General features: G+C 46.0%; 1 protein-coding gene across 3 annotated transcripts in view; it reads right to left on the bottom strand.

Moving 5' to 3' along the window:
* Positions 1–25,599, bottom strand: part of LOC144772896 (arylsulfatase D-like) — a 547,027-nt gene that overhangs the window by 426,203 nt on the left and 95,225 nt on the right. For all 3 annotated transcript variants that reach the window (XM_078657568.1, XM_078657569.1, XM_078657570.1), the window contains exon 2: positions 17,820–17,880. In XM_078657568.1, the coding sequence (XP_078513694.1) occupies positions 17,820–17,880 (61 nt within the window). The remainder of the gene's footprint in view (positions 1–17,819; positions 17,881–25,599) is intronic.

Raw genomic sequence — 25,599 nt, 5'->3', positions numbered from 1 at the left:
CACAACCACACAACCACACACACACACACACACACACACAAACACAACCACGCACACAACCCCAACTATGCACACAACCACATTCACACTTACAACCACACACACACACAACCACCCACACACAACCAACCACAACCGCAACCACACATAACCACAACCACACCCACAACCACACACACACACAACCACACACAACACACACAACCACACACACTACACACACACACAACCACAAACACACACAACCTCACACACAAGCACACCCTCACACTCAACCACACCCACACCTATCCACACACACACACACACAACCACACACACAACCACACCCAACTACACACACAACCAGGAACACAACCACAAAACAAACACAACTACACACACAACCACACCACCACACACAACCACAAACACACACAATCCCACACACACAACCACACACACAACCACACCCACACAACCACACCCACCACACCCACATACAACCACAACCACACCCACAGACCAACACAACCACACACACAACCACAGACAACCACACACACAACCACACGCACAACCACACCCACACAACCACACACAACCTCACACACAAGCACACCCCCACACTCAACCATACACACACACACAACCACACACACAACCACCCACATAGACAACCACACCCACACAGACAACCACACCCACACCCAACCACACAAAACTACAAACACAACCACACAATATACACAACTACACACACCACACCCACACCCAACCACAACCACAAACACACACACAACCACACACACACAACCACAACCACACACACAACCACAACCAACCACACATAACCACAACCACACATACACAACCACACCCACCACACCCACACACAACCACACCCACGGACCAACACAACCACACACACACAACCACACACACACAACCACACATACACACAACCACACAACCACACACATAACCACACCCACACACATAACCACACCCACAGACCAACACAAACACACACAACCACACACAACCACACATACAAACAACCACACAACACCACACACATAACCACAACCACACACATAACCACACACACAACCACACACACAACCACACACACACAACCACACACACAACCACACACACAACACCCATACAGAACCACACACACAAAACCACACACACACACAAGCCACACCCACACAAACAACCACACACAACCACAACCACATCCAAAACCTCACCCACACACACAACACCCACACAGAACCACAATGACACAACCACACACACACAAACACAACACACACAACCACACACAACCACACACATACAACCACACACATACAACCACAACTACACACACAACCACATCCACAACCACACACACACAGCCACACACACAACCACACATACAACCACACACACAAACACAACACACACAACCACACACACAAACACAACACACACAACCACACACACACAACCACACACACACAACCACAACTACACACACAACCACAAGCACCCACACACAACCACAGACACAACCACACACCCACAACTACACACACAACCACAAATACACGCACAACCACAACTACACACACCACACACAACCACACCCAAAACCATGAACACAACCACACACACAAACAACCACACACACAACCTCAAAACACACAACCACCCACACAACCTCAAACACACACAACCATACACACACCACACACACACAACCACACACAAACACACCCACACACAACCACACACACAAACACACACACACACATACCACACTCAAAACACACCCACACACAACCACACACATGCCCACAACCACATCCACACCCACAACCACACAACCACACCCACAACACAGAACCACAACGACACAACCACACACACCCACAACCACACACAACCACACCCATCCACAACCACACACACAACCACACACACAACCACACACACACAACAACCACAAACACACAACCACACACACAACCACACACACACAACTACTCCCACACCACACACAACCACAACTACACACACAACCACAACTACACACACAACCATACACAAAACCACACACACACAACCATACACACAACAACCACACACACAAACACAACCACACACAAACAACCATACACACACACAACCACACACACACAACCTCAACACACACCATACATACACCACACACACAACCACATCCAACCACACCACACCAACAACCAGACACAAACACAATAACATACACACACAACCCCAACCACACCCCACCTACAACCACACACAAACACAATCACACACATACAACCACAACCACACACACAGCCACACACACACACTCAACCACACCCACGCATAACCACACACACAACTACACACACACAACCACACACACAACCACAACCACACACACAACCACACACTCAACTACACCCACAACCACACACACAACCACAACACAAACAACCACACACAACCACAACACCCACACAGAACCACAATGACCCAACCACACACACAAAACTACACACACACAACCACACACACACAACCACAAACACACACACACACACACACACACACAACCACAATCACACACAACCACAACCAACAACCACACCGAACCACACAACCACACACAAACAACCACACCCACAACCACACCCACCCACAACCACACACGCACAACCACACAACCACACACACACCCACACAGCCACACACACCACCACACACACAACCACACAGACAGCCACACAACCACACACACAACCACACAGACAGCCACACACTCAACACCCACGCATAACCACACACACAACTACACAAACACACACAACCACACACACACCCAACTACACCACAACCACACACAACCAGTTCAGAAAGTCTTTATTTCGAATATCAATTCATAAAAGACAAATATACAAAACACACAAAGAGTATTATAAAAAAAACAGAATAACAATCATCATTTAAAAAGCTATTAAACAAATTGATAATAAAGACTTACATTTAAGGTGCCAGCAGGCATTGTTGATATTAAAACATTATTGGTATTAAGACCATTAAAAAAAGTTAGGGTTCCTAGTACGAATAATCCATGCCCAACCTAGATACTTAGCCACACCAACCACAACCAACTCAGACGTGTTAGTACGAAATATCTTCATGGCTTCAGAACTCCCTTTGATTTCCAGACTACTGCATAAGGGTTTGAGCCATTTTAAGCGTGGAGCACGATAGGCTGGGCAGGCAAAAAAGAAATGTCCCATGCTCTCCAGATGATCAGGGCACCAGGGACAGGTGTTAATTGGATTTGAATTCGCAGCCCACTTCAAAGTAAAGGAATTGACTGGGAGAGACCCGACTCGGAACTGATGGTATAGTTTCCGGTCAAGGGTTTTAACAATCACATCCCAGTATGGCTCTAAGGATGGGGTCAATTTGTGAACCAAAAAAAGGCCTGTTAAACTGGTAGCGTCCGACTGGACAACTGCAGAAAGCTTTACTGAAGCCCAATATAGGTCTTTAAAATCCAATTTGGAGGGGAAGGTAGAACCCCCCGGATTGGTCCAGAGCTGATTGAGTCCCATCTCTTCCAACACTTGTTTCACTTCCCTTAGCCATGGAATTCTAGAAGCGCCCCACAATGATTTAACCTCATCCAGTTCCTTGGCAAAAAGGCTAATCTCCGGTGTAGTCCAGAGTCGTCGCCACAGAGCCACCAAACGAAAACGGGCCAATTCATCGAAGGGTTTACAACCCAAGTCTAACAACAGCGGTTTGATAGGTGTAGATTGGGGGAGACCTACCAAATTACGAAAAAATTTGCTTTGTGCTTTAACCAAGGGAGATAAGTCTTTGAAACCCCAAACATCAGCGCCATACAAAGTGGCTGCATTTATCTTGGCTTCAAAAAAATTTAACACTGGGGCAATACATTTAGTCAAGGACTTCTTTTGCTCCTGGAGTAAACAACCCGAGAGGCGTATAAATTTAAGATATAATGCTTCAATCTGGGGTTTCCAGCTTAGGCGGTAATCCAGGGTCACACCCAAGTAAGTCATTACATTCACTTGTTCAATCAAGACACCATTCAAACTAACAGAACTAGTAATGGGGCTTTTATTACTGAAAACCATAAATTTGGTTTTGTCTACGTTGATCTGCAGATCATTAGCCCTGCAAAACTCAGCAAACCTGTTGAGGGCTATTTGCACCCCCCTCGTGTTTTAGAGAGGAGCAGGGTATCGTCTGCAAAGATCAACATCGGGTACTTAGACCCGCCCAAGGATGGTGCATCTGTCTGGGTGTCTGAAAAGAATTTAACTACCTGATTGATGAACAAAAGAAATAGAGTGGGTGCCAACACGCATCCCTGACCCACCCCACGTGTAACTGGAAAACTATCTGTCACCTGACCTTGTTTGCCCCATCTCACCTTGGCAAAGTTATCCTCATGGAGTCTAACTACTATATCCAGGAGTTCAGATGGCAAACCCATAAGTCTAAGGGATTCCCACAATTTCCCTCTTGGTACCAAGTCGAAAGCCGACTTAAGGTCCACAAAAGCGGCGTAAATAGCACCTCCACCCAACTGAACCACCTTCCAATACAACATGGTGAGTCTAAAGACCTGATCTATGGTGCTAGTGCCTGATCTAAATCCAGCTTGCATTGGGGACAATATATTTTCCTGCTCCATCCACCCCTGGATTCTTACAAGTACCATCCTAGCAGCTATTTTTTGAAGAGAATCTATCAAACTTATAGGACGGTAATTTCCCGGGGCTGAGCGGTCCCCTTTTTTAAAAACTGGTAGAATCTCCGCCCCTTTCCAGGAGTCCGGGATCCTTGCCCCTGCAGCGATGGCATTGACAAGCATGGTTATATAAGGAACCCAAATATCAAGATTCGATTTAAAAAGGTCTGCAGGTATTGCATCCAACCCCGGTGCTTTCCCTGACTGTACTGCACCAAGGGCATGCTCCGTGTCAGAGGTAGAAAAAGCAAGCACGTTTTAGTTTGGTTAGATGATTGACACGCCAAAAGGAGCTCTGACCAGTGAAGGTCATCCCACTCCTTCTTCGCGACCCACAGTGCTTTTTTATATAATATCCGAGCTGTTCTAATATCGGTAATGACCCTAGATTTGACCGCTAAGATTAGTCTACTATGCACTAACCTACAACTCTTGTTATACCACTTTTTCCGTACATGGTCTTTCCTTAATGTCAGTGGTTGCGTAAGCAAAATTTTCAGTTTCGCAAAGCACCGGTCATGCAGGTCACTTATCTGGGAAGTGACCCCCAAGGAAGATGTAAAAGATTCCATAGCATTCATTGTTTTCGTTACTTCTTCCTCTATATCTTTAATTGTGGAGGGATCTGCTATAACCCTGGACCATTTTACCCGTCTTCTGTCATTGGACAAAATAACCTCTGACGTTAGACAAGCTGTAACAGAGGGCCCACCTCCATCACCTGGAAGCTTAAGACCTAACGAAAGTCGATTGTGATCGCTCTCTGGACGTGCCACAACCTCCATGTCAATAACAAGGGACCAGAATTCTATTTTAACTAAAATATAGTCAATGCGACTCATACTGATCCCATTATTAAAAGTCGGGTGGCCTATCTTATCAGAAGACGTGCGCCCATTCACTGCACGCAAACCCCACTCCAAACAAAGGCCTAACCAAAGGAGTGCCGCCTCTGTACCCTTAAAACCCCTACTTAGTGAAAGAGGCGGAATATCCCAAACAGCGTCTTCATCTGCCCCCAAATCCTCGCCCACACTGTGTATGGGTTCAAATGAACAGTTTAGGTCTCCCGCAACAAGAATAAAATTATCACTACCTATATCCCTTAAAAGCAAATCAAGGTCATCCATAACTGGCTGCTTACGACCACCTGGGCGTCCTCTAGCATAGATGTTTATTATTACAATGCCCTGTTCGTTACCCCTGCTGAGCTTAATACCCAGAAGGTCCGGGTTGCCTACCACAATTTCCGATAAACTATACCCCATAGACTGTCTAATCCACACCACCAATCCTCCGGAGGCTCTACCCTTGGGGCCCTGGATGGCAGGCTTAAAGAAATTAAGATACCCTGCTCTATGAATCGGGGCGGTTGCCCAGCTCTCCTGTAGAATAACAATGTCAAAGGTGTCTATGAAGTCTGCCCAATCATCATTATCAATACGACCCCTTAACCCTGCTATATTCCAGGAGACTACTTTAAGCGACCCCACTTGGCTACAAATTAAATTAGCCTCTGATGTACTCACGTCCTCCACCATGACAACATTCGTCCTGGACGGAGAACTATATCTCGGGGTAGAAGCTTCAGGGCTAAAGTCTCCACCTTCTTTCCATTTTTCATCCTCCAGAATACTCTGTTCTGAAATGAGTGGTAACTGGCTAATACCTTTGGGGTCTCTACTGGTACCTTCTCCCATGATATCCTGCCCCAGTCAATCAATGCATTCCAACCCAGACAAGGATTCAAACCGATTCGATAGGCAGGGATAGAAGGGGGGGATTGGGGAACCTCACTGCCTGGTTCCTCCCTACCGATCTAAATAACGGAAGACTATTAGGGGGAGGGACGCCATGTCTTTTAGGATAGAAGTAATTCAAACTTAAAGATTGTACGTCCCCCAGCTTTCCATACCTAGCCTCCCTACGTATATGTTCAACCACCCAAGGATCCCGATAATTTATAAGGATACAATCACCATCTAAATCCTTTGCACAGTATCCCACCCAGTCAACTCTCCGGACAGTCAAGATCTTTGTGGAAGAATTGGGTGGGAGGGGTCGATTTTTATTTAGCCAAAAGGCTACCTTATTCATAAGATCCCCATGCGGTTCAGATTGGCCATCCCTAAGGGGAAAAAACCTGTCAGAACAATAGTATAAGGCGTGGCATCAATTGGTAAGTCCGCTGGTGGAGGTCCCCTCTTAGAAACTTGTCCAGCAAGATGGGCACACCCAGCAGCCGAGCTAGTGCTCGCTGTGGGATGGGTGGGCGGTTTAGGCTTGCCCACCCCCATGATCTGAGCCTTTGCATGATTCGTAGGCTTAGAAGAGCTTGGCTGTGGCGGGCCATTAGATTTAGTACTAGCCTTCTTAGGTGTCAAGGTTTGAACAACCGGGGTCGTGGGTGGATTGGGAACACTAAGCGATTTGAGATTCCTGGCCTTTGGAACCGGTCTGTTAGTGCAAATGTTTGTTGATCCACCGGATGTATGGGCCTTGGTAGCTAAAGGGTTATTTCCCTGGGACTTAGAGTTACCAGTAGTAGAAGAAACCAGCTGTGCTGCCTGGTCATGGACAAGTTTTTTAAGTAGGCAGGAATTAGCTGTTATAAGGGTCTCTAGACTGTCTATTTTAAGGTTCATAAGCCTGGTTCTCTCTAGCACTGGCAACAGAAGTGTCTTAAATAGGACTTCCATTCGCGCCAGTAAGTCAAAATCACTACCACTCGTATTTACCGAGCCAATGTGGGGAGCCCCAAAGGGAATTACAGGGGAGGTATCAAGGCTACTAGGGGGCTGTAGGTGTAGCGAGTCGCCTCTTGAAGGACAGGTATTGTCCGCAGGCAGTGATGGACAGGCTAATTTAAATACCTTAGACAACCCCCCTTTCTGTCTACCCTTATTACGCTTCCTCTTACCGGGACAACTAGTCACTAAGGGCTCTTCTTCAGAGGAGGAAATTATTAAAGACGGACTAGCTGATAACACACTATCTTCTCCCCCACTCCCAGATATATCAGCTTCATTAGTGTCAGTGGTGCCATGCAATAGGGGAGGACCTTCTGCTTCACTGTGTATATCTGCTGAAACAAGAACCAAATTAGAATTTTGGGGAGGAGGTAATGTGGGTAAGGGGCTAGTCGCAGTAGCAATATGCCCCAGGGAGGAGCGTTTCCCACTAATAAGATCTAAAGATAGCCTTTTCTCCGCAAAGGCTATCTCCTCCAGTATTCCCGTAGCTTTAATTATAAATGCATCCAATGGGCCTGAAACCACCCCCTTGGAAGTCTGAAGCACAACAGAACGATCCTTGCCCGAACGCAGCGGCATGCTGAGGAAAAACTCAGGCTATGCAACCAAGATACTAAATCTATTAAACTCAGCAAACCCCCATACCAACTACAAATATAATAGTACAATGAGTGGTCCCGCAACCCTCTGCACATTAATAATAATAAAACCAGTTCAGTGGCCAAAGTCCAATGGCCTAAGGGGGTGTCCCAACCCAACCCCGACCGACCACGGACGGCCACAGACGGCACGCCCTTTGCCTGGGCTTCGCTCCGGGCGCGCTACCGCGCAGCGGTCTCCCCAAGCAATTAAGTAGAGCTAGGGCGGTGGGGCGTGACCGGCAGGGAGAGCGGTCTCAGGTGTTACAAGCAGGGACTCCTGGGAAATTGAGTCCCTGCTATGCTGCTCGCAGCCCTGCCGGTGCAAGGATGCACAGTTCAGTTCAGTCCCAAGAGCCCCACAGTGACAGGGGACGAAGCGGGACCCGCGCAGCGCATCCAGCAAGGCGTCGGGCGTTTCCTGGTCCCACGAAGTCAATCAGCGGCAGGTAGGAGCCTGAACAAAGTCCACAGTGCGTTCCTCTCAGCAAAGTATCCCGCAGTCAAAGAGGACAAGGCAGTTTAAATCAGGGCGGGGGGCGTGACCGGCAGGGAGAGCGGCCTCAGGTGTTACGAGCAGGGACTCCTGGGAAATTGAGTCCCTGCTATGCTGCTCGCAGCCCTGCCGGTGCAAGGATGCACAGTTCAGTTCAGTCCCAAGAGCCCCACAGTGACAGGGGACGAAGCGGGACCCGCGCAGCGGGTTCGGCAAGGCGTCGGGCGTTTCCTGGTCCCACGAAGTCAATCAGCAGCAGGAAGGAGCCTGAACAAAGTCCACAGGGCGTTCCTCTCAGCAAAGTATCCCGCAGTCAAAGAGGACAAGGCAGTTTAAATCAGGGCGGGGGGCGTGAACGGCAGGGAGAGCGGCCTCAGGTGTTACGAGCAGGGACTCCTGGGAAATTGAGTCCCTGCTATGCTGCTCGCAGCCCTGCCGGTGCAAGGATGTACAGTTCAGTTCAGTCCCAAGAGCCCCACAGTGACAGGGGACGAAGCGGGACCCGCGCAGTGGGTCCGGCAAGGCGTCGGGCGTTTCCTGGTCCCACGAAGTCAATCAGCAGCAGGTAGGAGCCTGAACAAAGTCCACAAGGCGTTCCTCTCAGCAAAGTATCCCCACACACAACCACAACCACACACACAACCACAACCACACCTACAACGACACCCACAACCACACACACACACACACAACCACACACACAACCACACACACAACCACACACAACCACAACACCCACTCAGAACCACACTGACACAACCACACACACAAAACGACACACACACCACACACAAAACACACCCACACACAACCACACACACACACAACCACACACACAACCACGCCCACAACCACATCCACAACCACACCTACAACCACAACCACAACCATAACACCCACACAGAACCAGAATGACGCAACCACACACAACCACACACATCCACAACCATACACAACCACACACAACCATAAACACAACAACACACACACACACACACAACCACACATACACAACCACACACACACAACCACACACACCACACACACAACCACACACACAACCACACACACAATACCCATACAGAACCACAACACAACCACACACACAAAACCACACACACACACACACACACCACACACAAGCCACACCAACACACACAACCACACACAACCACACCCACATCCAAAACCTCACCCACACAACACCCACACAGAACGTCAATGACACAACCACGCACACAACCACACACACACAAACACAACACACACAACCACACACACAACCACACACATACAACCACAACTACACACACAACCACGTACACAACTACAACCACACACACAGCCACACACAACCACACACACAACCACACACACAAACACAACACACACAACCACACACACATACAACCACACACAACCACAACTACACACACAACCACAAGCACACACACACAACCACACACACACAACCACATCCACAACCACAAATACAATCACAACTACACACACCACACACAACCACACACACAACCACACACACAAACACAACCACACACACAACCTCAACACACACAACCCCCCACACAACCTCAACACACAACTATACACACACCACACCCACACAACCACACCCAATCACACACAAACACAACCACACACACACCCACACACACCCACACACACACACACAAACACACACACAAACACACACACAAACACACACACAACCACACACACGCCCACAACCACATCCACAGCCACACCCACAACCACACAACCACACCCACAACACAGAACCACAACGACACAACCACACACACCCACAACCACACACAACCACACCCACCCACAACCACACACACAACCATAAACACAACACACACAACCACACACACACAACAACCACACACACAACCACACACACACAACCACTCCCACACCACACACAACCACAACTACACACACAACCACAACTACACACACAACCACAACTACACACACAACCACAACTACACGCACAACCATACACAAAACCACACACACACAACCATACACACAACAACCACACACACAAACACAAACACACACAAACAACCACATACACACACAACCACACACACACAACCTCAACACACAACATACATACACCACATCCAACCACATCCAACCACACCACACCAACAACCAGACACAAACACAATAACACACAAACACACAACCACAACCACACCACACCTACAACCACACACAAACACAATCACACACATACAACCACAACCACACACACAGCCACAAACACACACTCAACCACACCCACGCATAACCACACACACAACCACACACAGACCCAACTACACCACAACCACACACACAACCACACACACTCAACTACACCCACAACCACACACACAACCACAACAACGCAAACAACCACACACACAAACACACACAACCACAACCACAATACCCACACAGAACCACAATGACGCAACCACACACACAAAACTACACACACACAACCACACAGACAACCACAAACACACACACACACACACAACCACAATCACACACAAACACACTCAACCACAATCACACACAACCACAACCAACAACCACACAGAACCACATAACCACACACAAACAACCACAGCCACAACCACACCCACCCACAACCACACACACACACACAACCACACACACACAACCACACACACACACAACCACACACACACACTCAACACCCACGCATAACCACACACACAACTACACACACACAACCACACACACACCCAACTACACCACAACCACACACACAACCACAACCACACACACAACCACAACCACACCTACAACCACACCCACAACCACACACACACACACAACCACACCCACAACTACACCCACAACCACACACACAATCACACACACAACCACAACACCCACACAGAACCACAATGACACAACCACACACACACAAAACGACACCCACACACCACACACAAAACACACCCACACACAACTGCACACACAACCACACACACAACCACGCCCACAACCACATCCACAACCACACCTACAACCACAACACCCACACAGAACCACAATGACACAACCACACATAACCACACACATCCACAACCACACACAACCACACACACAACCACACACAACCATAAACACAACAACACACACACACACACAACCACACCCACACACACAACCACATCCACAACACCCATACAGAACCACAACACAACCACAAACACAAAACCACACACACACACACCACACACAAGCCACATCCACACAACCACACACAACCACAACCACATCCAAAACCTTACCCACACACACAACACCCACACAGAACCACAATGACAAAACCACACACATACAAACACACAAACACAACACACACAACCAGACACACAACCACACACATACAACCATAACTACACACACAACCACATACACAACCACAACCACACACACAGAACCACAATGACGCAACCATACACACAAAACTACACACACAACCACACACACAACCACAAACACACACACACACAACCACAATCACACACAAACACACTCAACCACAATCACACACAACCAACAACCACACCGAACCACATAACCACACACAAACAACCACACCCACAACCACACACACAACCACACACACACACACACTCAACAACACCCATGCATAACCACACACACAACTTCACACACACAACCACACACCCAACTACACCACAACCACACACACAAACACAACCACACACACAACCACAACCACACCTACAACCACACCCACAACCACACAACTACACCCACAACCACACACACAACCACACAAACAACCACACACACAACCACAACACCCACACAGAACCACAATGACACCACACACACAAAACGACACACACACACCACACACAAAACACACCCACACACAACCACACACACAACCACAGCCACAACCACACCTACAACCACAACACCCACACAGAACCACAATTACACAACCACACACAACCACACACAACCATAAACACAACACACACACACACACACACACAACCACACACACACAACCACACACACAACCACACACCCACACCCACAACACCCATACAGAACCACAACACAACCACACACAAAACCATACACACACACACCACACACAAGCCACAACCACACACACAACCACACACAACCACAACCACATCCAAAACCTCACACAACACCCACACAGAACCACAATGACACAACCACACACACACAAACACACACACAAACACAACACACAACCACACACATACAACTACACACACAACCACATACACAACCACAACCACACACACACAGCCACACACACAACACACACAACCACACACACAAACACAACACACACAACCACACACACACAACCACACACATACAACCACAACTACACACACAACCACAAGCGCGCACACACACACAACCACACACACACAACCACACCCACAACCATAAACACAACCACACACACAAACACAACCACACACAACCTCAACACACACAACCACCCACACAACCTCAACACACAACCATACACACACCACACACACAACCACACACAAACACAACCACATACACCCACACACAACCACACACACAAACACACACACAAACACACAAAAACCACACACACACACCACACTCAAAACACACCCACACACAATCACACACACGCCCACAACCACATCCACACCCACAACCACACAACCACACCCACAACACAGAACCACAACGACACAACCACACACACCCACAACCACACACAACCACACCCACCCACAACCACACACACAACCATAAACACAACACACACAACCACACACACACAACCACAACCACACACACAACCACACACACACAACCACTCCCACACCACACACAACCACACACAACCACAACTACACACGCAACCACAACTACATGCACAACCACAACTACACGCACAACCACAACTACACACACAACCATACACAAAACCACACACACAACAACCACACACACAACCACACCCACAACCCACAACCACACCCACACACAACCACACACAACCACACACACACACTACCACACACACAGCCACACACACAGCCACACACACACACAACCACACACACAACCACACAACCACACACACACAACCACACACTTCCAGACTCAACCACAAGCACACACTTCCACACTCAACCACAACCACACCCAGCCACACCCGCACCCGCACCCACCAGCACAACCACACACACTACCACACACACAACCACTCACCCAACCACACACACAACCACACACACAACCATACCCACAACCATACACACAACCACAACCACACACACAAACACAACACACACAACCACACACACAAACACAACACACACAACCACACACACACAACCACACACACACAACCACAACTACACACACAACCACAAGCACCCACACACAACCACAGACACAACCACACACCCACAACTACACACACAACCACAAATACACGCACAACCACAACTACACACACCACACACAACCACACCCAAAACCATGAACACAACCACACACACAAACAACCACACACACAACCTCAAAACACACAACCACCCACACAACCTCAAACACACACAACCATACACACACCACACACACACAACCACACACAAACACACCCACACACAACCACACACACAAACACACACACACACATACCACACTCAAAACACACCCACACACAACCACACACATGCCCACAACCACATCCACACCCACAACCACACAACCACACCCACAACACAGAACCACAACGACACAACCACACACACCCACAACCACACACAACCACACCCACCCACAACCACACACACAACCATAAACACAACACACACAACCACACACACACAACCACAACCACACACACAACCACACACACACAACCACTCCCACACCACACACAACCACACACAACCACAACTACACACGCAACCACAACTACATGCACAACCACAACTACACGCACAACCACAACCACACACACAACCACACCCACAACCCACAACCACACCCACACACAACCACACACAACCACACACACACACTACCACACACACAGCCACACACACAGCCACACACACACACAACCACACACACAACCACACAACCACACACACACAACCACACACTTCCAGACTCAACCACAAGCACACACTTCCACACTCAACCACAACCACACCCAGCCACACCCGCACCCGCACCCACCAGCACAACCACACACACTACCACACACACAACCACTCACCCAACCACACACACAACCACACACACAACCATACCCACAACCATACACACAACCACAACCACACACACAATCACAATCACACACACACACAACCGCACACACACACAACCTCAACACATACAACCACACACAAACACACCACACCCACAACCACACACAAACACACACCACACACATAACCACACCCACAAACACAATCACACACACACACAACCGCGCACACACACACAACCTCAATACACACAACCACACACAACCACACCACAACCACACACACACACAACCAAAAACACACACCACACACACCACACCCAAACACATAACCACACACACACACATAACCATACCCACAACCACACACAAAACCACACACACACAACCATACCCACACACAACTACAACACACACACACAACCACAACTACACACACAACCACACACACAGCCACAAACACACACACAACCACACACAACCACATTCATCCACAATCACACACAACCACACCCAACAACGACCACACCAAACGACACAACCACACACACACACACAACCACAACCACAACCACACACAACCACACCCACACAACAACACACACACAACCACACACACAACCACACACACACACCACACACACAGCCACAACCACACACTCAACCAAACCCACACACAACCACAACCACACACACAACCACACACACTACACCCACAACCACACACACAACCCCAACACACACAACCACACACAACCACACATAACCACACACACCTCAACCACACCACACCCACACACACAACCCCAACCACACACACAACCACACACAACCACACCCACAAACACACAAACACACACACAACCTCAACACACATAACCACACACACCTCAACCACACCACACACACACCACACCCACAACCACACACAAACAACCAAACACACCCACAACCACACACACACAACCTCAATGCACACAACCACACCCAACGACCACACCGAACCACACAACCACACACACACAACCACACACACACAACCTCAACACACACACAACCACACCACACCCACAACCACACCCACACACATAATCACTCCAACAACCACACACACAACCACAAACACAACCACCCACAGACACACAAAACCACACACAACCATCCCACACACAACCACAACCACACACACAACCATAACTACACACACAACCACACACAACCATACACAACCACACTCAACCACAATCACACCCAACCACAACCACACCCAACAACCACACCGAACCGAAGTTTTACTAATAAGTGTAATTACCTTTAATGAGATGTTGAGCATCAGGCAGGAGAAATTAGTAATAGCTACATAAAAATAGTGCCACGACTCCTCCTAACGTTGTACTTTGTTGTCGAATGACTTTGTGTGCCAGCTAGATACAACTTCAGACATCGCTGCAAAATGTAAACCATGTATTTAACAGTGCACTAATTTAGCTCCTCGAAGAATTTAACACGATACATTCATCTTTGGTATAAAGCAATCTATTGACGTATTGCACAAAGGTTTCCGGGAAACATGAGCTCAATCCCAGCTTCAAATAAAACAATACTGTACCTGGCATGCACAGCCTATCATTTTAAGCTGTATTTTTATCAGTGTGTTGCTAAAGGCATTCCTTCTTGGCATGCGGTCTGGCCGCACCCACTATTCCAGAGTGCTACACAGTTCGTCTACTTGCGTGCTAAAGGTTATTTAACACAAAGCCAATCCCAGCTTCGTCACCTGACCAAACTGTGTGATCATAGGCACTACACTACTTAATTTTTTCTTTCCTTGATCATCACTTCTGAATGTGAGCTGAGCAAAAACCTCCTTTGTATATTGTTTAACCAGTACTTTATATGGAAATATTGAAGTACAGGTACTCACTTTTTATAGTACCTACCGAGCATTGCCAGCACTCTCCCATGAAATGATTTGCAGTGATGTATATAGTCAGTACTGGACAGTATCTGTTCATTTAAGGCACTGGATTTAACTGGCTATACAATACCTTCATCTATAATAACAACATAGACCAAATACGGTGGGCATAAGACTTGCCTTTTGGTTCACAAATGAGGGGCTGAGTGACTCATGAATGCTTCTAATGTTGTGATACGAAACTTTAACGTCTAACAAATGCAACTCAATGCAGCGATGTAATCTAATGTACTAAAGTGAAACCCTTCCACGTATTTAAGAAGAAAACATTTTTGAACACTGAAGACTTATTATAATATTTTACAGGACATTTTTACACAATTGCATGGCAAGTATGTTGATCGCTCGGGTCCTGCTGTGGCTCTTCGAGTGAAGCCAGATCATTGGGCTAGGCTGTGGTTTGGCACCCCTATTTATTTGCTGGCACAATTGCTACATCTGTTAGACACTTTACACAGAAACAGACCCCCTGTTTAAGAAATATCAAATATTAGAGTCACCCACATTTAATTAAAAGAAACAATTAGCAGGTCTTGAAATATGAATGTTTGGCAAAATTCATTCAAGAAAGCAAGCAGAATTTAGCTCTTGAAATTGTGCAGGACTAAAAAGTCAGGGGGGGGGAATTTTTCAACAGTTATGATCTCTATTCAGGTTCGCGTTTGATGGTAGTCGGGGTTCGTATGAGAGCCTTAGTCTTTCTCTCTGCAAGCACTTGCATATTACAGTTTGTAAAATAAATTATGGAAACAAAAACAATACGAGAGCCAAGGCATTTATAAAACTACAACAGATCCCCGATAAAAGGCTTGTTTGTGAAAAACTTACGTGCAACCTTGCATTTTCCTCCGAATGTGGTGTATTTGTACAGCTTCCTCCAGCCTCCTTGCTGTAAAACATTAACAATGCTCATAAAACTCTCTCAAGGCAGACTTTGTACAGAGAGCTCAGCGGGTTTTGTCAATTCATCGTAGGGGGAGTACATTTTTGGGGGGAATAAATTGTAAGAAAATGTCTCTGTTTGCATGACCATGACCCAATTTGTGTGACACTGCTGTTTTTTTCGACTTTGTTGAACTGGGGCTCTGAAAACCAGGTTCAATTGAATGTATTCTGACCCCTAAAACATGTGTGCAGTTGGTTAATCCCGAATTGGCCTATTTAAATTATCTGTAAATCCGTTGTATATGGTACCCTGAATACACAAGGCCTGTGAGTTAAATGTGGACTGTAGGACTTAGTGTGCAATCAATACAGTGATAAGTGAAAACATGAGTGAGTCTAGGGCTGCCACTGCAGCCTTGATGGGCAGTATTACAACTGGCATTTCAATCTGTTAAAATCACCCTTAACAGGTCTAATCCTGCCTTTTAAATAGTAGTGAGTCACCCCTAAAGACACAGCATGATTCACCACAGCAGTCTATACCTACAAAGTTATGAACACGTTTAGAACTAAAGAACTGCAAAACTGCATAATTATAAAGACTGAAAAAAACTGTGAGTACTTAATTTTAATGGCTAAAATGATTTCTACGTCACTTACATGATAAACTGCAAGCCAACACCATTGCACTTCCGGCCAAATCGTCACAGACACAACACACATACTATAAAGACGCCTAATATTTACTGATGGTTAGTCAAAACCATTCCAGTATTACAATACCAGAACCCAGAAAATTCATCAAACAGAAAGAAAAGGTTGTCTATTTGAATAATTTTCTTTGTTTTGCTTGTTATATTGAAATGTTTTGAATAACCTTTAATAAAACATATGGCAATATATCACTCCCCGACACACTATGTCTCACCCGTTGCAACCCACTGGTCTAAAATATCAAGGACAAATCCCACTACCTACCATCTTATATCATGTGCATCGCCACTCAACACCAAACATGACTATCTGACAATGTACTGAACACCAAACGGAACATGGTTCAACACTGACACCACATACAAATATCACACATTACCACAAAATATCAAAAACACAATGCTCATCAGTACTATACACTAAAGAACAAAACCCATCCCCAGCATGCCCCAACACTTCCCACCACAATCACTCAATCTTTATTGGAATAAAATCATTACAATAAAAAACACAATCTTAAAATCTTATTAGCAACCATACCAAGTACAAAACATAAAAATGGATATGAAAAAACTAGCAGCAATAGTGAACACATTATCGCTCGTAATGCCAAGCAAAAGTTACAAGCAAAATCAGCCAAGACCCGGACAAAAATTTCACATCCCCACTTTATTCATTATAGTAAGTTCATGAATAAAATCTTGTGACTTGGCATGAAGGGTTATATGGTCCTGCCGCTTTGTTTTTCAACATATGTATAAACCCATCAAAACACGTAAAATTTCCCTTCCACTGCACATAATCTTCCAACACCGACAACAATTTTTGCATTACATCATACCACATCCATAACACCTTGCCATGGTGGTATGTGACTAAATACCACACAATACGTTCCCTGTTAACCTCCTCGTATTACTGGGTTCCTCTAGCAAACCAAAGGCCTTACTGTGGTCACCAGCTACAGTTCGAATGGGCAGGTGTGTTCCATTAAAGCATGGCAACATGAGTTCCCTGTGCTTTCTGTCAGGCTGACAATGGCAACACGTTAAAAGGTAATTAAAAACAAATGAAGACAGATGGCTTGACTCGCAATACAAAACATGTTTAATACTAAGAAAACACTTTTATAAATTACAATCATATGTAAATCAATGTATTTTGCTTCAAGGTGAACCAGACTCTAATTCACTCCGATAGCTTTCAAATACCATACATAAGAAAAGTTAACTATAAAAAGAAACACTAACAAATGTAAACAACACAACGAGACACCATACAAAATTCTCCCAATGCATGAACAACCTGTCATATCTTATGGTTTCAAGGTTATTAGAACACTCTACCCATGAAAGGAACAAGATAACAAAATCAGAGCATTGGCCTGAAGAACAAGTTACTTACCTTCTGTAACACTCTTTCTAGTAGAAACTCAATTTAGCTGCAGGTTCCTCACCTTTTGAAAGCTTTCACAGGCATCAGACTGGATCCAGAAGCTTTTCAGCAGCACCTCTGCCTGATTGCCAGTAGGTGGCGCAGTGCAGTTCGGCACAAACACCGGCGCGCTCCAGAAATGATGCCCGAAGCCTAGTTAGGTACCACTCCCATGTGCGGACGTCAATTGCTTTTGAGAGTGTCTGCGCCCCCAGTCGCAGAGCCCTAAAAGCAAATTGGTGTGATCACTGAGTGGATTCCTAGACTTGCGATCTTAAGAGAGTCAACCACAGACCAGGAAGGATGGGAGTGTTAGTGAGAAGTCTGCAGGTAGAAAGAATCTCTACCAGAAAGAGCATTACCGAAGGCAAGTAACTTGTTCTTCTGACAGAGACATCTAGGCCCAGAGCTCTTGCCGTTTGAATACATCCCAAAGCAGTACCTATTGGGAGGAGTAAATGTGGAAGGACGCAAACCTGAATGTTGTGAAGGACCAGGTGGGCAAAATCCCCCTTTCGCAGAAACGGACTGTTCAGACAATAATGCTTTGTGAACGTATTAAGGGATGCCCATGTAGCTGTCTGGCAAATGTACAGGACAGGGACTCTACATGCCAGCACAGTGGTAGCAGATTTGGCCCTGGTAGAAAGAGCATGTAATCCTTCTGGGGCTGCTTGTTTGCCTACGAGTAGCAAATCTTAATGCAGAGCACGATCCAGCAGGAGGTTTTATTTTCCACACAGCATTGCCTTTTTTAGCTAATGAGAACCTCACAAAGAGCTTATTGTACACTCAGCGTTATTTGGTATGATCAATACAAAAGCTTAGCGCTCTCTTGGGGTGCAAACAGTGGAGTTTCTCCTCCTCCTTAAACAGGTGAGCAGGAGGACAGAACGCTTGTAGGTAGGGTGATATTGTGACCAATGGCGAATGGCGCCACAGCTTTAGGCAAGAAAGATGCTGATATCCGCAAAACCAGCTTGCCAGGTTGAAACAGAGTTCGACATTCACTCACATGCCATGCATGACAGCGCAGCAGAAGTGACATTTGAACACCAGACTCTCTGACAGCTTCTGAGAGCTTCTGGTGGCGAATCCAACTGATAAATTTATACAGGTGGACATGTAAACCCTTCAGCATTTATAATGTTAAAATACAGATTAAGGGAAAAATACCATGCAAAACTAAGGCAACATTATGGCCATATTTATCAGATGCATATGAAAATCATTCATGCAGAGGATGACTGGCCTCCAGTCTTTACCAGGGATGCACGCTCAGGAGAGGAAGTTATAATGTTTGAATTTTTCTCCTTAGTACCTGAAGACCTCTGGGGAAAATATGCATGTGAGTGGACTTTAAAACAGGCTCCAGAATCATATAGAAACCATATGGGGTGGGATACAAATTCTATTCTGCGTTATTCCTTTACAGACCCCAAATACTGGGTTAAAATCATGTGAAGCCAGAAGCAAAACGTAAAATAAAAGCTAGCTTAGATCAGATGCAATATCAAGGCATTATAGTGTCTTGTAGTTCTTCAATGTGTACCCTTCTTTTCCCAGTTTTAAAACCTGATGGCTCATATAGGATAGCATTAAATTACAGAAACTTAAATAGTTACACACACGCTTAGGCTTTAAAAAATGCTCATAGCACAGGACTGAAGACGAATCTGGTGCGGAAAAATTTGATAGCACCTGAAGATAGCACTTTTTCCTTTAACAGATTTCAATACGGTTTTAAATGCTTGCCCAAGGGGTATAAAATAGCCCTGGTTTATTTGCAGTGTGCATTATGGAGATCTTAAAAGAAGACTCCAAGGCACAATCTTATATTGACAACATTTACATTACTAACAAGGATTTAAAACACCTGTCTAGAGTCCACTGGATAGTAAGGATACTGACCACAAATAGTTTAAAAATGTACTTCCATCATGGACGTCATTAAGGGGTGGCCAACGGTTGCATGCTGCCCCTTGCGACCCCCTGGCCTTAGAGGTGGTGAAGAAAGCAACAGAAATAGAGGAACAGGCACTGTCTATTCCTTGCTGTTTTAGTAGCAGGTCCGGTCAGCTGCTGAGCACAGAGCACAGTTGGAACTTTTCAATGTTTCAAATTTCCCGAAGACCTAAGTTGTTGCTTAGTAACACCTTTAAGGCCTCAGTCTTCACCCAGCACGAGTATGCTTGGCATGTAGGCTCTGAACGTTGGTGTTTTTTGACTTGACTTTCCTGCATGTTGCAGGACCATAGCTGTTATATTGGATGTATGACGTTACAACGCATACTTTTACATCGCATGCCTTTACAACGCGGTTTTTACATCGCATACCATTACAACGCATAATGCTTTTAGGCGCTGGATAGTGATTTATTTAATTTACTATTCCAACTCCAGTCCCCGTGGATAGTAGGGAAGGTGTTGGATAGTATATTAAATACATTCCCTATCCTAGAGCGCCCCCCAGCGCTATGCGTTGTAATGGTTTGCGTTGTAAAAGTTGCGTCGTAATGGTAGTGCGTTGTAAAAGTTTCGTTGTAATGGATGTTTCCCGTTATATTGTGGGCCCTAGCCTCAAATGATAAATACTTATGGCACCAGCAGTAGGGGTGCATAAATGGCCTTGTACTCATGCTTCCGGACCTTTACATTAACAGGGTCACCAGACCAGTGACACCGGCGATGGATGCGGGGGTGTGTACAGCTCCAGGGAGAGTCTGCTTCTTTACGTGTCCAACAGGACACTACATCCATACTTTCTTGTGGAACATAACCTGTAATTTGTCAAAATGAAGCATTTTTGCAACATGACAGCTATCACAGCATTGCGGCCCTAGTGAGTGACTTCATTTTACTTTTTGCCTGTAAACCGATATGCGAGTATGTTGCTCCTGAAGCATTTCATACCTGCCAAGTGTTCTGTTTGCTAATCTGTGTGTATGTGTGACATTTCTATACCTCAACTCCGAGTTGCACAAAACTGAGAACATGCAAACTCCTCACCTGTAATTTCTAGTAACCTGCTATAGCACCCCACTAGTACTGTGCAATTAGGAGCACGTGGAATGGTGAATAACTGCATGTATCTGGAATTTGCGGGCAGAGTTCTGCACATTATTTCCTATTCAGAGACGTTTAAAACGTATTTAATACCTGCTCTGTGCAGCTGGTAAATGTCTGCAGGGGCTTTAGTGTGGGACAGTGAATTAGGAGGTAGTGGTAAGGATGGGAAGAAAAAAGTAAGACGTTGGCCGGTGGGGAAACTATTAAATAGTTACCCCACTCTTTGCTTGACGTGAGGCGTAGGCCAGGAAATGAGTGTGGGTTGCAATGCAGCCCTTTCCTAATGAGATTTTACTGGCTGGTCTTTCACTTGGTAAAACACAGTCTGTTGTTGGAGCACATGGTAAATCCAGGTATGGGAACAACAGCCTACTCATGACTGAGTAGAGCAAATTCCATACAGGAATTACGCTCCACTTAGTGAGTGTGAGGCAAATAACCTTCAAAGAATTGTTTTTAAAACTGTAGCAGCTGGACAAATTGAAAAGGAGAAAAACAGAGCCTCTGTAACAGGTGGAGATATTCTTGATCCTCTGTGGCAGCCAGCAGTCCTCAGCCGCCAAATGTACATGATCAAGTAAAATATTTATATTGCAAAAATCATGCATCCTGTAGGCATGTGCCCCTTTTAGACATCATCCTCACGACGTTTTGCCTGTTATTTGATGCGATTTCGACTGGAAGTGACCTGGGTGCCTGCTAACCATGTCCCCAGTGCCAGATTTCGTTCTTAAAACTGTGGAATTGTACCCTAAATAGTAATACTGTTAGCTCTCCCTGTAAGTCCCTTGTAAGTGGTACCTCTGGTACCTAGGCCAAGGAGGCTAAAGAGGGTCTTTAACCGCATGCGTGCGGGCGGAATTCCGCTCGCACGCTGAGATATTGAAAAGCGCATGTTACGTGACGAGCTGGGCTCGTCATCAGCGTAGCAGGAGGCTACCTCATGACGAGCCCAGCTCGTCATCAGCGTCGAAGGGGTTAAAAAGGGCAGCAGCACGAATTGTGCAGCTCTAAAGGACCCCTCACCAAACACCTACAGACTGCCACTGCAGCCTGCGTGTCTTGGTGCAGACAAAAGTGAAAACACAACATGGCACACATCCCCGAGTGCCATGCTTGCAGGCACTGCATGCAGTATAGGTCAGTCACCCCTCCAACAGGCCCTACAGCTCTATGGCAGGGTGCACTATACTACATGTGAGGGCATAGCTGCATGAGCAGGTATGCCCCTGTGCTGGTCAGTAAATTGCTGGCAGTACAAGTGAACAGGTAAGCCATTTTAAATATACGTGCTGGAGACTGGTGAAAACAAGTTCCCCAACTGCATGATGGCTTTGCTGAAAAGGGGGATGTTTGGTATCAAACATCTTGTATTAACCGCATGGGTGCGGTGCAGATTTCCGCGCTGCGCTGCAGTTCGCAAAAACCCGCGGTTCACGACGAGCTCAGCTCGTCATGAGTGTACGAGAGGTGTACCTCATGACGAGCTGAGCTCCTCATGAGCGTCGAAGGGGTTAATAAACCCACACTGATGCCAGTGGTGGATTTATTAATACATGTACACAGAGGGCACTCCTACTGCTTCAGGTCTTGCTTGACATGGAGTAAGGCCACAGGATGATGAATAAAAAAACATTTGAGGACTGCTACTTTCAGGTAGCAAGTGACTGGGGTGAAGAGAAATAAATATATGGAATCATAGTAGTTTCCCATGCCAAATTCTCTTGTACCCAGAATGATCATCATGTAGTACTAGTATCATAGTTGGTGCTATTCAGACACATTGCCATGCCAAATATATCTGTACCCCAAATAATTGCTCTTTATGCACATATGTGTACCACTGTATCACACTGGTGAGAAACACGGTCTCAATGCATTAATTTGTGCAATGTGTTAATTGCAGTACATGTTCACTTGGCATTGCAGTGAATTTATGAACATAGGAAAACATATAAACTTAGCACTAAAAGATGATCACTGGATACGAAGGCTGGCATAGTACTTTGAAATATCTGGGTGGCATTCCTGTTGTGATATTTGAGTAGTATCTCTGACAGACTGATACGCTGAGCCGCAAATAATGTGCAACATCTTGATATCAGCATGTATCCGCCAAGATTTGAGCAATGCTGCAGGTATTTGAACACAGAACTTCCCCAACTGGTCAGAATGTCAGATGTTTTGTTTCCAAAGGAAAAAAAAGAATTCAGAGCATAAGTTTCATACCAACCCGGATCTGAAGCACATCCTTAGTAAGGTCAACACAATATTTACTTCTTGTTTAATTTAAGAAGATTAGCTCTCAGTTGCTTCATTTCTTCCTGGTCAGTAGCACAACTAGCATTTGTTTTTTTCTAAATTAGAGACTTCAGATTCACAACTTTGAAAAATCAAGTAATTAAGTCCGTTAACATGATAAATCAGTGCCTGTGATTAAATTGTATTAACTGAAGATAAGTTCGAGTTGCGGGTATTGGGAAAGATTTACTGAATCAGTTGATTC

Source organism: Lissotriton helveticus, chromosome 8, assembly GCF_964261635.1.
Source record: "Lissotriton helveticus chromosome 8, aLisHel1.1, whole genome shotgun sequence".
Lineage (NCBI taxonomy): Eukaryota > Metazoa > Chordata > Amphibia > Caudata > Salamandridae > Lissotriton > Lissotriton helveticus.
Note: the sequence above shows the minus strand (reverse complement) of the source record. Positions and strands in the feature narration are given on the sequence as shown.